At 35.0% G+C, this 16,258-nt stretch overlaps 1 protein-coding gene across 2 annotated transcripts in view; it reads right to left on the minus strand.

Annotated features, from left to right (window-relative positions):
• The window catches only part of MACROD2 (mono-ADP ribosylhydrolase 2), a 2,094,477-nt gene that overhangs the window by 221,469 nt on the left and 1,856,750 nt on the right, over positions 1-16,258 (minus strand). For both annotated transcript variants that reach the window (XM_031949176.1, XM_031949177.1), the window contains exon 9: positions 709-790. In XM_031949176.1, the coding sequence (XP_031805036.1) occupies positions 709-790 (82 nt within the window). The remainder of the gene's footprint in view (positions 1-708; positions 791-16,258) is intronic.

Consider the following 16,258-nt stretch of genomic DNA (forward strand, 5'->3'; position numbering starts at 1 on the left):
AAGTAAATCAATTACTCAAGAGTCTGCTTTCTTTAATATCCCTTAGGTTTTCTTAAATTTTAAATAGATGTGTGACAGAAAATGAAAAACTAACTTTTCCCCAAGTATTCTGAGAAAAAAAAAAAACTAGTTTCTTCTATTTTCTTCCTCCTCCCTCCTTCCCTCCCTCTTTTCCTTCCTTCCTTCCTTCCTTCCTTCCTTTCTCCTTCCCCATTTCTCTTTCTTTCTCTTTCTTCTTTTTTCCTTCTTTTCCTCCTTTCTTTCTATCCCTGTCCCTGTCTTTTTCATTCTCTCTCTGTCTGTCCATCTCCCTCCCTTCCTCTCCCTCCCTCTTTCTCTCCCTCTTCTTCTCCCTCTCTCTCTCCTCCCCCCTCTCTCTCTCATACCCAGGGACAATTCAAGTACTGAGTTTTCACTGAAAGACTCAGTACATGAAGTTTTCCCAGGAGTTAATCCCAGATGGAACTACTCCAGAATGATGAATATAGTCCTAAAGAGCAGGAAATTGACAAGGTATAGGGAAAGCCTACACAAGCTGCTTGAGATCAATGTACAGGGAAACTAAGTATGTGATTGTTTTAAGGAAAAAAGAATCATGTTAAGGAAATAAAATGGGGTAAAAATAGAGATAAATTTCCATGTCAATTTAGTCTCTAATTTTTGTTTCTAAATATTTACAAGCCAAAAGAAATTAATTATTTCACATACCTGTAGGGAAATATTCACTCATTTTCTTCTTGAAAATTTTGAAGTCAACTTCCAAGAAGACACAAAAGATGATGCGGTCCATCTATAAGAAATAAGAGATGTTCACAATAAAAACTTATGTCAAAATTTAGATACTTTTTGGGTAAACATGACCTTGTGATATGAACAAATGAAAAGTTTTTATGTTGTTCATTTATTTCTTTCTGTACTATATTTCTTTTTAACATAAAAATATCATTCCTAGTTATAATTGACTCTGATTTGAATGTTTAGTGTTAATGTATATGCCACCATGAGCTCTTTGAGGAAAAGAGGCTGCATAAATCTAATAAAGAATAGCAAATGTCAATAAGTCACCTTGGAACAGGCAAAAAAATGAGATACATTATTCCAACAGGGAAGGTAGCCTTTTCCTTTGATAGAAGAATCACATGATAGTTGTCTAGAAGGATAACAATAAAGTAAATGGGTAAGCAAAGAGCTTTTTCAGTTTGCCTTTGTTGAAGAAATGTATTTCCTGAACCTCTTAGTATCGTAGAATAGCTTAAAAAGCTTTCCTGCAGTTTAATTTACATGAAGCCATTTGCTTTCAACTTAATACACTCAGAAAGGCAACAGAAATAAAAGTTAATTAGATGACAGGGACATGAGGTCAATAAAACTTTCAATATGGTACATACCAGTTGAAAATACAAATGCAAGTGTAAAACTAAAACAGTATGTGTGTAGACCCCTTTTTTATACAATTTTCAATTATGAAAGGAATTTATTTGAAAAATTCTGAGGAGGAAAAAATCCTTGCTGCTGAGACGTTGCCTGCTGAATAGTTTCTGTGTCTGCTTTTGAATTTGTGACCCAATTTTGTGTTCTGAAGACAAAAGAGCATGCCTTTTATATGCTTTCTTAGACTATCTAGCAGATACTAATAATCAACCAAATGATTCATCCAAAACCCAAAAGGAAAAACCAAGGAAAACTTCCTCCTAAGGAATATCAGGAAGGAATTAATTGAAGGCATATGATGTTCCATCATTTTGTCTATATAGGTAACGGAATATAGAGCCAAGCTGGCAAAGGCCTCCAGCTTCCATGGTAGTTTGGAGTCATACCATGAGAACTAATCCAGGCCCAGGTCAACCCCACAAAAGGCCACTTCATTTTTTTGTGTCCGATCAGCTTCCATTTGGGACCTCTCAGAATTGATAAAGAATGACACAAAATCTTTGTACTAATCTAGTATCATCATAAATGATGCAGTATTCAGGTGGAGTACTAAAGCTGCTCCACACTAAAGTGTACTTCCTACAGCTAGTTAGTCATTCAGTAAACATTAATTATGTGCCTTCTATACCACAGGCACTGTCCTTAAAAATGGAAATAAAAAAGGAAGTGAAAGATATTTTTTTCCCTCAAGGACCTCACAAACTAATAGGGAAGACAGAATGCAAACAAAGATGTTTAAACAAACTATATATATATAGGATAGATAAAAAAAAAATCATTAAAAGATGGAAGATACTAGGATTAAGAGAGATTTTTTTAAAAGGTTTCTCAGGGTGGCTAGATGGCACAGTAGATAGAGCACCAATCCTGAAGTCTGGAGGACCTGAATTCAAATGTAATCTCAGACACTTAACACTTTCTAGTTGTGTGACTCTGGCTAAGTCACTTAATCCAATTTCCTTAGCAAAAAAAAAAAAAAAAAAAAAAAAATCTCATAGAAGGGGGGATTTTAGTTGAAAGTATAAAGGAAACTAGGGGAGCTAATAGGTGGGGATAAAGAGGGAAAATGTTATAAGAATGGGAGATAAAGAAAATGACTAGAGGCAAGAGATGGAGTGTCTTTTTTGTGGAATGGCAGAGGCCAGTGTTACTGGATGAATGAGTATGTTGTAGAGAATGAGATATAAGAAGACTGGAGTGGTAGAGAGGCTAAGTTATGAAATGCTTTGCATGTCAAGCAGAGGATTTTGCTTTAATTCTGGAAGTAATAGGGGAATCACTGACTTTTGTTGAATAGAGGAGTGGAAAAGGTCAGACTTGAGCTTTAAGAAAATGACTGGTGACTAAACAAACAATGGATTGGAGTGGCAAGGGGTTTGAGATGGACACACCTGAAGGTTATTGAAATAGTCCAGGTGTGGGGTGATGAGGACCAGTGCTAGAATGGTGATAGTGTCAGAGGAGACAAAGGGACATATATGAGAGATATTACAAAGAAAAAATTTACAACTCTTGGAAAGAGCTTGGCTAACAGTTGGGGGAGAGAGATAGCAAAGTATTGAGGATGACTGCTAGGTTGCAAGTCTGAGGGACCGGAGGAAAATGTTACCTTTGATGGGGGGTTAGTTGGAAAACTAATAGGGAAATTAGTGGGAAGGGGTGAAAAGGGTTAGCGAGAAAGATAATGGATAATGTTCTGTTTTGAACATAATGAATTTAATATGTCTACTGGTTATCCAATTTAAGATATCTGAAAGCCAGTTGAAGATATGAGATTAAAGTAAAGCAGAAAGGTTAGAAAAAGATTGGGGGATTTCAAAATTATCAGCATTGAGATGATAATTAAACCCAGGGGACTTAAAGAAATCACCCAATGTAGTAGTATAGAAGAAGAAGAGGAAAGGTCTCAGGACAAAATACTGTGTCTGTTTACCCTATTTTTTTCAGAAGGGATGATCTGGAGGAGAATATGGAAATGGAGACTAAGAAGCAAAATTATAAATGTAGAATTAGGAAACAGAAATGTTCTCCAAACCTAGAAATATTAGAGTATCAAAAAAAAAAAGTATCAACCATTGCATAAAAGTTGAGAAGAATAAGGACTGAGATAAGGCCATTTGATTTGGCCATTAAAACATAGTTGATAATTATAATAAAATTAGTTTCAGTGGAATAATGAGGTCTCAAGGGGTTAAGAAGAGTGAAAGAGGGGAGACAGAAAAAGAGAGAGAGAGAGAGAGAGAGAGAGAGAGAGAGAGAGAAAGAGAGAGAGAGAGAGAACACCCATTGGCCCTTTTGAAGGAATTTAGTCAGTAAAGCAGAAGAGATGTGGGATGATATTGAGGGTGAAAGGATCAAATGAGGATTTTTCCAAGATAATGGAGATGATAATTAAGCTCAGGAGAGTTGAAGAGATCACTCAGTGAAGTAGTATAGATTCAATGTTTGTAGGTAATTGATAAGGAGAGATTAAAATAACTGACTGAATGAGGATGACAGTAGAAAATCTTTTGGGAGAGAATGGGATCATTTGAACAAAGAGAGAAGTGGTTCTTAATAAGTAAGAACTAAGGGTACGACTTTATATAAGACATTGTTTTTCACCAAGACAATGGTGAAGAAACATAAAGTATCAAAAGATGTGAGAATGATATGAGATAAGAAACAGAGGAGAAAAGAGAAGTCATAATGAATGGTAACAACTTTTTTTTCTGTAAAATATGAGGCAAAGATCTCAACTGTGAGGGTGGGGAAGGGAAAGCAGGGGAGGTTTCAAAAAGAAAAAACCACTTTGAAAGGTGGGAGAGTGAGTTGATAAAGCAGTATAATAAGAATATCCAGATGCAGTAGAGGCCTGTTTAAAGTTGTATAGCACAAATTTGTAAAAAATCCAAGGGTATGATTTTTTTTTCATTTTTATTCAGCAGCATATGTATAGGAGCAGAAGCAGTTTAGTTTGGTACTGTACCAAGGTTGATACTTGGCAGGGCACTTTCAGCAACATAAAGTGCCAGAGATTCAAGGGAAGAATAGAGTATAGAATGGAACTGGTAATTGTGGGGAAGGCAAGATCAAAAGTATGACTATATTTGTGGATGAGGAAGCATGGAGGAGTTAGTCATGGGAAATGAATAGGTTGAGGAAATGACTTATTGGGGTATTTGAGGGAGAGTGAATAAATATGTTGACATTTCCAAGTATGAGATCAAAAGTTGGGTAGGATATAAAAACGTTTTGATCTAGACAGAGAACTCATTGAGGAAGAAAGGAAGAAAGGGGAGTAGAAAACATCTACCAAGATTTTATTGGACTGTAAATATGAATTACATAAGCCTCAACAGGGGAGACATTACTGAAAGATAGAGGTGGGGGAAAACCTAGAAGTGGCAAAGGGGAGTAAGGGATATTCAGCTCCCCCCATCTTCAGCAATGCATCAAAGAAAACAAGGAAAGATAGAGCAGTACTAAAAAGGCTATGTCATTAGGGAGTATCATATTTCAATAATAGCTAGAAAATGGAAGGAATGGGATAGAAAACGATTTAGGATAAAGGAAAATTAATTGCTTAAGGAATAGCCATTCCAAAAGGTAAAATGGGAAGTATTTGGTGGAACTTAGAATTGAAGGTTAAGGGGGGTGGGAATAAGGAACTGGATATTGAGGTCGGGAATGGAGTTGGATAATGGCTTACAAGGTTTCAGAATCACTGCAAAATGTAAGATTTGACCAGGTGTGAGAAAATTCATCCTTCAGTGAAAGACCCCCTTTCTATAAGTTGGGCTATATATACAAGTGAAACACAAGATGGAAAGATGGCCAGGTGGGAGGCCTTGTTTCACTTTTGCTCTTCCCTCCAAAGACTAGAGATTATGTGAGAAAATGGAATAACAAGAGATAAATTCCCTCTCTCCATTGAATTTTATTTTTTTATTCCCTCAAGCCAGAGCAGAAGATGAAAGGCCTAAAGTCAAAAGGAAGGTTGCTCCTCTTTGAACCAGTGGCTCTCCTGGTTGGGAGATTAGTCTGGCAATAGGAGGTGTAAGTTGTCTTGTATTGATACAAATGAAAGTGGATTCATTGACTTCTAGAAGCCTTCCTCAGTGGACAGGTATATCAAGAGATGAAAGCCTATTGATTTTTGCCTTTGGACATGAAAATTTTGAGTTGCTAAGAGCCCTTGCAAGACCTTCAGCCCCAAAGTTACACTGAGCTTTGCATCTAGTTATTAAGATTAATTAGTTTAAAAATGAAGTATCATGATACTTCATTTCCTCAAATCTACAATCTATAGCAGCTCTTCTTTCAAGCTATAAAGACTACAAATAGTGCTTTAGAATTAGAGAAAATCCCTGCTTCCCCTATTGGGAAGGTATAGGAATACTGAGGTAGTGAAAAGTACTTCAAAAAAGTGAAAGTATGAATGAAAGTAGGTTTGTGGTTGGTGAAAAGGAACAAAAATGATCCTGGTATCACAAGTTGGAATCTCTAACACATTTTTCTATAGAAGTATAAACTATAAACCACCTTCATTATATGTTAAATAGTTTTTTGGTGTGTGTAGTGACCTGAGAACATATCCATTACATATAACATTTGTTTCACAGAATGTATTTGAAGTTCCAAACAACGTATTAAATTATAAATGAAGTTTTCAAAGGTTACCTACTTTTTTCAAGGGACTGCCTACAATGTCTTATCATAACAGATAGACACATTACTATTGAAAAACATCATTTCAAGATGGAATGAGTGATATCATTCACAAGCACTCTAAGACATAAAGTACATCTAGTTTGTTTTTTAATCTTTGCTAGAAGAAGCATCTCATCAATATAACATTCTAATTCAGGCAAAAGATATTGATTTCTATAGAACAGAAAAGGGATATAGGAAAATACACTATATACTCTGCAACTTGGATTTTCATATATGCATTGAAAGGAACTTGACCCCCCCTTTTTTTTCTAACTATAAATGAAAGAGTTAAATTAAATAATCTTGAAAATTTTTCCAACTCTGAACACCATGATCTTATGAGTTTGCCCTCAGCTTTGCACTTTAGTTGGGAAATCCTTTCAGCTGATCCTTTTGTGTGCAATACTGATCTAATGCATACAAAAAAATACTCAGTATTCAATACTCAAATGGATTTGAGATCTCATAGATTTGGAGTTTTTGATAACTTTAAGTTGTGAGTCATCCACACTTATGTATCCTGAACAAATGTATCCATGTCCATCCAAAAATGTGTTCTGGAGAATCTATAAAAATGTTCTTTCTTACTTCCTAACTTTCTCCCAATATCCTCATGGTTCAAGCAAAACACTCTGCTTATCTACTGGCTATCCTTTGTTTCTTGACATGTGACCAGCCCATCTTTTCTTTATGCAATAGCATCATTTTTGACACCCTCTATTCCTATTTTTGGAGGTTATATTAGATGAATTGGGTGTCTAACTAGGGAGTCAATCTGTGATTTTCTATTTTACTTTGTGTAGTCCTCATCTTAAAGTATTCACAAATTTGGTGTTCTAGGTCTTTGTATTATGTTTACAATAAAATGTATATACTGAAAATATGGTCCTTTGCTGTTTTGAGAAGCTTAAAGTGAGTAAAGTGTTTTGCAATTTTCCATAAGCAATCAAGCCGACTTTCTTCCTCCTTTTAAATTTTGGACCCAATTCATTCATCTGTACTGCCTGTTTGAAATATACATATCATCAGACAAGATCCATAGGGTGTCCATTTACATGTATTTTGAGATTTGGGAAATAGACATTTGTCATCCAATTCCCCTGTGTGTTTATATATCCCTTTGCAGCAACTTCTATACTGTCTTGGGGCTTAATATAATAAATGTATTATCCATAAACAAGGTCATCTGGAGAATTCATGAGAAATCCTTTCTTAATCTGGTCTCTACTGATCCTTCCTTTGATCAGTCCTTAATATCTTAGTGTAGATTTATTAGAAAACCTAGAATGTGAAGGAATTTGCTGGTAATTTTTGCACAAAGGACTATATAGAGAATGACTGGGGCATTGTAGCTGTTTGGAGTGAGGTCTGGAGCAAAGGAAATCTGGATAAGATGAAAGTCCAGAGGCAAGGAAGGAAAACAGTGAAAACTTTTTTCATTACATCTTTCCACTTATTAACTGCTCCTCTGCAGTCACTGATTTCATCATCTATAAAATGAGGGGGGTTGACTAGATCATTCTCAAAACTACTTCTAGCACATGAAAAGGGATGGAGCCAGGCAAAGATTATTTTAATCAATATATTGGGCTTGAGGAGGGTGGTGGTGAAATCAGGCTGGAAAGGTAGAGTGCACAAGATGGGGATTACCATTTGTAAACCACTTATCTTGGGGACTCTATTTAATATTTTCCTCTTAGTCAGGATACCATTTATCTATATCTTTCTGACCACTCCCTTCCTTATCAGATAGTAATAGTAGTTATTTGTTCATGATCCAAGGTTTTGAGGCTACTGATCATGAATGCTGGCACATTTCAAATTCTTCATTTACAAAATGAAGGGACTGATGTGGGTGACTTATGAGGTCCCCATCAAAATGGCTATTTCTTAGTCAATAACTATAGAAATCTAGTATTTGACAAACCGAAAGATCCCAACTTTTGGGATAAGAATTCATTATTTGACAAAACTTGCTGGGAAAACTAGAAATTAGTATGGCAGAAATTAGGCATGGACCCACACATGGACACACACTGTACACCAAGATAAGATCAAAATGGGTCCATGATTTAGGCATAAAGAATGAGATTATAAATAAATTAGAGGAATATAGGATAAGTTTACCTCTCAGACTTGTGGAGGAGGAAGGAATTTGTGACCAAAGAAGAACTAGAGACCATTATTGATCACAAGATAGAAAATTTTGATTATATCAAATTAAAAAGCCTTTGTACAAACAAAATGAATGCAAACAAGATTAGAAGGGAAGCAACAAATCGGGAAAACATTTTCACAGTTAAAGGTTCTGATAAAGGGCTCATTTCGAAAATATATAGAGAATTGACTCTAATTTATAAGAAATCAAGTTATTCTCCAATTGATAAATGGTCAAAGGATATGAACAGACAATTTTCAGATATGAAATTGAAACTATTTCCAATATGAAAATATGCTCCAAATCAGTATTGATCAGAGAAATGCAAATTAAGACAACTCTGAGATACCACTATACACCTGTCAGATTGGCTAAGATGACAGGAAAAAATAATCATGAATGTTGGAGGGGATGCGGGAAAACTGGGACATTGATGCATTGTTGGTGGAGTTGTGAACGAATCCAACCATTCTGGAGAGCAATCTGGAATTATGCCCAAAAAGTTATCAAACTGTGCATCCCCTTTGACCCAGCAGTGTTACTACTGGGCTTATACTCCAAGGAGATACTAAAGAAGGGAAAGGGACCTGTATGTGCCAAAATATTTGTGGCAGCCCTGTTTGTAGTGGACAGAAACTGGAAACAGAGTGGATGCCCATCAATTGGAGAATGGTTGAGTAAATTGTGGTATATGAATGTTATGGAATATTATTGTTCTATAAGAAACGACCAGCAGGATGAATACAGAGAAGATTGGTGAGACTTACATGAACTGATGCTGAGTGAAATGAGCAGGACCAGGAGATCATTATATACCTCAACAACAATACTGTATGAGGATGCATTCTGATGGAAGTGGATTTCTTTGCCAAAGAGAAGATCTAACTCGGTTTCAATTGATCAATGATGGACAGAAGCAGCTACACCCAAAGAAAGAACACTAGGAAATGAATGTAAACTGTTTTGCATTTTTGTTTTTCTTCCCAGGTTATTTCTACCTTCTGAATCCAATTCTTCCTGTGCAACAAGAGAACTGTTAGGTTCTGCACACATATATTGTATCTGAGATCTACTGTAATCTATTTAACATGTATAAGACTGCTTGCCATCTGGGAGAGGGGGTGAAGGGAGGGAGGGGAAAAATCGGAAGAGAAGTGAGTACAAGGGATAAAAGAAATTACCCTGGCATGGGCTCTGTCAATAAAAAAGTTATAATTATGAAAAAAAAAAAGGAAATGGCTATTTTTTACCACTTAAAGAACAAAGCAGGTATAAGTACTTTTACTCTGTTTCATTACAGGCCATGCAGAAAAATAAATAGAAAGAACTGTGAGGAGGACATCTTGGTATAAGCAATATAAGAGTGTATAACCTCAAAAGATTTAAGAATAACTACTCCCACCACATATATATATATATATATATATATATATATATATATACCTATACATATTGTTTGGTGTTTCACAAAATGATTTTCAGCTGCATCTAATGTACATTTTCTTTTGGCAAGTGCAAAGGGCTATACAAATATCACTTGGTACCAACAGTAGTAGTAATAAAACTTTGATCAATCAACTTAGCAAGCATTTATTAATCATGAACAGCTGCAAGACAATTATCTCTTGGGGTAACCGACAAAAAAAGTTTCTGTTTTTGAGTAGTTTACTATGTGAATAAATAATTACTAACTTATCACAGGAATATATATGTAAACATAAAATCAAAGTAATAAACAGTACATCATAATTATTAATTAAAATATAATCTGGTTAGATAAAATTATTAATTAAAATAATCTGATTAAAACTGAAGTTTCTTTAAAAGTCATAAGACTATTGTCTCTAAATTTCCTTTTATCTACATTTTATTAGCTAAAGCTAAATTAATCTGCTCTACTCTCATGAACTCTAGAGGAATTATTTTATTCAAATATTAAGAATATTTCATGCATCTCTCTAAAAACAAAAGCCCATTAATTTTTCTGTACAGTTCTTGTTAATGTGTCTCATTCTTCAAGTGCACCTACAAAGACAGCAGTGTTCACTCAGTTCCCATTTTATCTTCTATGATTGATACTGGAAGAGGGCATAAGGAGTTTAAGTCATGTCTTAGTACAATGCTCCCTGAGTTCTGGTGAATTATCTAACTCAAATGTGTCATAATCAAGAAAGCTGAATGGTCCTGGTGATCATCCTTGACTTTTTAACCAGAATGTGTTGGAAACCTACCAGTGGACTTTCTAGTCTCCTGACTTACAAAAACATAGACTGAATCACTTGGGCTTTAATAGAACAGTTTGACTTACTCTAAAATATATTAATATAACTTCAGTGATTCAATTAAATTAATCCCAGATTTCAACATACTTTCAATTTAGACCCTATTACTATAATTGTCTAGATATGGATCAAGGTGTATAAAATGGCAGGACTATTACCTTTCTCTTTCTAGGTATTATATCTCTTTAACTTTAAATCAAATTATTATTTTGTCACATACTGAAAACCCAAGATTCACTTAAACATCTTTATGAATCACTGTAAAATTATACCTTCCCTATTATATATTTAGTTGATTCTTTCAACCCCAAATGTTAGAACACAATGAAAACATACCTAATTAGTCCTAACTTTGTCATGCAATATTGTATGTGTGTATATATGTGTCTATATGTATATATGTATGTGTATGTATATATATATGTGTGTGTGGGTATGTATATATGTGTGTATATATGTGTGTGTATGTATGTGTATGTATATATATATATATATATATATATATATATATATATATCCTAGCTTTATATCATCTGCAAATATAATGAGCAGCAAAGCCTTTATCCAAGTTATTAGGGCAAAACAGTACCAGATTCAAGGGAGACTGCAGAGGTACTTCACCACAAACATCTCTTCAAGATGACATTAGTCCATTAATTGTTATTCTTTAGCCTGCTCCCTGAACCAGCTCAAAGTCCCCCTAATTGTACTACTGTTTAGATCTCAGTTAACTCATCAGCAAAATTAGGACCTGGACTATTCTGGATTTAACATTTTATGATTTCATGACTTTTTTTAAAAATTTAAGAGAGATACAATAAAGTCATTTCTAAAATTAACTTACATCCTAAATAGGTACTAGAAAGATTTGACTTAATGCAGATCTAAAAATGTTTGATTGGCAAAAATAAATCCCTCTTCTTTTTTTCTCCATTTATAAGCATCTTTAGTGTCTAAATCAAGGTTTTTTCCAGCCTCCATTGTCCTTCTATCATGATTTTGTTACCATTTTCTGTTTTTAAGTGTCCCTGTAATGTTAAGAACTGCACAGATCATATACAGATCTGTTGGCTTCAGCAAGGAATTATAATCCTTTATTTGGCACTTCAGCCTCGGTTACCATGGAAATGCCTATGGTATTTGAAATTCAGCACTTTGATTTATTTTGCTTGGGAATCTAACAGCAGAAGATGGGCTGTGAATGTGAAAAGCTTTTATTTTAAAACAATTGACTGGTGCATTTTTTTTTATCCTTATGCGTTATAATAAAAAAAAAATCTGAGAAACCCATCACATATAAAAATGGACTTTATTCTATAACAACTTAGAGATTTTTATGTGGCAACTATAGCCAAATTTTACTTGGTCAAGCAAGTTGAGATTAGCCACTATGGTTTGTTCCTTGTCCATATCACTAATCATGAGAATTGACACTATTTACCTTCAGCCTCTTTCTGACAATATACTCTTTTTTTTTTTTTTTTTTTTTTGCCAACACTTTTCGAGTCTTTTCAAGACTTATTGGTTATTTTAAGTGATGTAGAATGTATTACTTTTCATCTGATTTAATGTTTAGGTCATATGGAACCAGCCAAAGCCACAGCTGGACCAAAAGAATGTAGAATGAAATGGCTATTCGATTTGCTGTATGGCTGAGACTGATATGGTTTCAGATGAACATCTTTGGATTTGGATCCAGACTAATTTAAGCTGGAATGGGCCTGAGGTGGCCCACCCTAGTCCTTAATCAAGCCCAGTACCAAGGAGATTGAGACAGGCATTTCAAGTTTCTCCCAACAGCCATGTTGAGAATCTTGCCCTTTTTTTTGGGGGGAAAGGGGAGGCTTCTCTTTTCCCAGAGGTGATCATTCTATAGTTATTTGATCTACTTATTGTTACTACCCTAGAAATCAAAGAAGAGAATCACAGAATTATAAAGTTTGAATTGTAGGGATCCTCTTATTCAGTGAACTCAAAATACTTTTGATCATGTACCCTATCACTAAAATTTTTTTGAACATGAACCCCTAAGGTATTTGAAATTCAGTCTTTGATTTTTTTTACTTGAGAATCTAACAGTAGAAGACAGGCTGTAAATGTAAAAAGCTTTTATTTTGAAACAATTAATTGGTATGTTTCCTTTTCCCATAGGCATTATAATTTTTAAAATCTGAGGAACCAATCACATGTGGAAAAATGAGTGTAATATATCATTTGTATATGGCAGATATGTCTTACTGTACTAATGATTATGTAACATACCAAAAAAGGGAAAGGGAAACACCTATGCTATTACTGATATAGGGAACTCCCATTGAGGAAACTTTTTCTACTAACACAGATCAGCATCTTCTTGCAACTTAAAGTCTTTTGCCTAGAATGCTGAAACTTTAAATAACTTGTTAAAAGTCACAATATTTGTCAGAAATGGGAATTAAGCTTTTTGGGTTGGCTTCAAAGTTCTCTATTCACTATGTTATGATGCCTCTTTTCTTAATCATAAAAACACACTCAAAAGGATGATATAAAGATTACATAATATTTGATCATAGAGACAATAAAGAAGCACTGGAATTTATTGAGTAGGGGAGGGACATGATGATACTCCCATTTTAGGGGAAAAAAATTAGTTTAACAGCTTTATGAAGATGCAGTTGGAGTAAAACTAAGGGTTCCTGTCAATATTACCACCTAAATGACTATTGCAATAATCCAAGAGAAAGGTAACAAAATCCTGAATTAGGGTGTTGGCTGTGTGAGTTGGAAGTAGTACAGAAATACAAAAGGAGTTTGGGAAGGTGGAAATGATAAGATTTGTCAACTGATTGGAAGTTGGATCATTTAAAGAGAATAAAGAGTCAGGGACAAGGCCTAACTGGTAAGGAGGTCTTCCATGTAGACCCCCACTCATCCATGACCATTTTGTGCAATTTATTTTACCCCAAACAAAATAAAAAGAGTGTTTATATATTAGTCAATGTCCCAAAGCACTGTGTACACATAGTATAGCTAAAAAGGAAAAGTAGGATATCTGTTCAATGATGTCTACACAGCTGCTATTGTGTGGTGGGTAGCAATTAAGCTATAAAGTCTCTGATGGGCTGACAATAGCTGAGAAGGGAGAGAGACCAGGAACTCTGCAAAGCAGAGAACACAGAGTTGAGAACTACTAAGGGATAATAGTAGGTGTGGTTGTGTTGAATACAAGTTCCATGATTGACTGTTACAGAAATGGAAGAATTCTCTCCATCCTCTGATTAGTTGATCTCATAATGCTTGCTATTATTCCATGATTTCCACTTTGGAAAACATCATTCTAATACATTGTTCTTATTTTTAAAATTCAAGGTAACATTGTCAGCAGTGGAAGAAATCCCAGGCTACCTAACTCCCAGCTCAGTGTTCATTCTCCTATTCTTTAATTAAGGTATTCTCTATGTTCTCTGTCATATAATTTCTCTATATGCCACATAAACAAGCATTATGTAGTGGAGACAAAAAGTTTGAGCTCTAATAATGTAAAATGATTGCAAATACATTTCTTGCATGCAAAATAGAAATATAGATCTTTCTGGACCTGATCTTATGAGTAATAACAAGTAACATTAATGTAAGTCAGAAAAGATCTAACATATAAGTGAAAGTAACTCAAAGGATCATCAAGTCCAACCTTCTTCATTTTACACATGAAGAAACTGAGTCTGGGGAATATTAAGTGACTTTTCTTAGACCTCACAAGTAGCAAATGACAATGTTAACCATAGCTACCTTTCTTTTTCTATAAGGCAGACTCACAGATGTAACTGATGCACTGTGGGGGGAAAGATGAATTTAGAATCATGGGCTTTGAGTTGAAAACCAGCTGCCATTTCCTCATTTATGAAATGAGGGAAGTTGGACTGAAAGCCTTCAAAGGTCTGTTCAGCTCAAGGCCTAGGATGTTAATCCTAGGATAATCTCAAATAAGTAAATCTATTTACTGAAGTTAGAGGACAGTCTTCAAGAATTTGCATGGATTAACAAAGGACAATGCACAGAGGAACTAGGTTTTGCAATGAATAGAATCCCAGGCCTGGAATCCAGAAGACCTGCATTAAAATCTTGGCCTCCAGCATTTACTAGCTATCTGACACTGGAGAAATCATTTAATTCTGCTTGTCTCAGTTTCCTCATCTGAAAAATGAAATGAAGAAGGAAATTGTAAACCACTTCAATATCTTTGCTAAGAAAACCCCAAAATGGGGTCACAAAGAGTCAGATATAACTAAAACAGATGAACAACAACAACACACAGAACTCTGGAGAGGAAATGAATCATTTGTCTTACCCCCCACAATCCAATCCAATGAGGCAGATATTATGATTTTTCTAAAATTAAAATACATGGTCTATTTCACTACACTAACAAAGATGCAGTTTTAACTAAGAGCTCATTCAAAGCTTAAAGTTAAAAATGTCCTATGTGACAATGCTTTTGGTCAAACAAGAGAAATCATTTCAGTGGCCTAAACCTTAAAAAAAAAATCTAAAACCCTTTAAATAAAAAAAATAAAAAAAAAGAGAAAGGCAGTCTTTCCACATCCTTTCTTTGATGACAACAATAGTTCACTCACAAAGTGGTAGAAGAGAAGTTTAAAGACACATTTGTTTCAGAAAGATATCCGTCAATCTGGAGATTTTGGTTTTATGCCATATGAACATGATGACATAAGTTCCATTAATCTTTCTCAGCTTAATGCCCACTGTCCCCTGAAGAGGGTTACACAGTGATGCATGTGTGGAATATCTGAAGTTGACCTCCATTTTTCACAGTTTCCAGTCATAGGGCAGCTGACACAGCCAAGATAATCCTGTATTCAGCGATACTGTGAGAATGAATGGATTCTGATGAATATAATTTGCTACCTCAATGACAAATGGCAAATGTGTGAAGGTCTGGTATGCATGCAAATATTACTGTTAAATAAGGTCTGGTGAAGGACTATGCTCTGTAAATATAGCTGATGGCCAATTTGACTGAAGTCTCAGCCTTCCCGGAAGAGAAGCTAACAATTTGTCCCCAGTTGCCTTTGTATCCTTTAAATGCACCTCTCCATCTGATAGCAAGAGGCTGTGTAGGGAAGCCTACAATAAATGAGTACAGATTACTTTAATTAAGGTTCAGGGGCTGAGAATTAAATCTGTACCCAAGCAGATTCTGAGAGCAGAGGATGGCTATGAGCCATACTTACATTATGACCATTACACAAACAGCAATGTGGTGATAGTTCTATTGATATAAATCAGGGTGGTCTTATAGCTAGTATACCCCTCCCTGGTGGAATGGTCACTTCTAAGTCTCCGCTTTACATTTTTAAATTTTATTTTTTGAAATGAATGCTTAAACCTGGCTTTCCTTCTTTCTCTGTTCATTTACTTTCAATGTTAGAAGGAAAACTGCCATAAAGTTGAGCAATTCCCACCCCCACCCCCAAACTCCCAGAGAACATACAAGAAAGTTACACAGCATAGCATGGGCAATCACAAGTAAATGATGTCTGTAAAGAGCTCCTAAATCAATGAGATCCTAGACCCATTGGATTGTTAATGCATTTCTTCTCACAACTTTGGTATGAGGGTCTAATGAGAGTATAAATATATAAGTACTTTGAAAAACAAAACCAACTGTTTATACAAATATAAGGTCATTATT

This window comes from Sarcophilus harrisii, chromosome 2 (assembly GCF_902635505.1).
Source record: "Sarcophilus harrisii chromosome 2, mSarHar1.11, whole genome shotgun sequence".
NCBI lineage: Eukaryota > Metazoa > Chordata > Mammalia > Dasyuromorphia > Dasyuridae > Sarcophilus > Sarcophilus harrisii.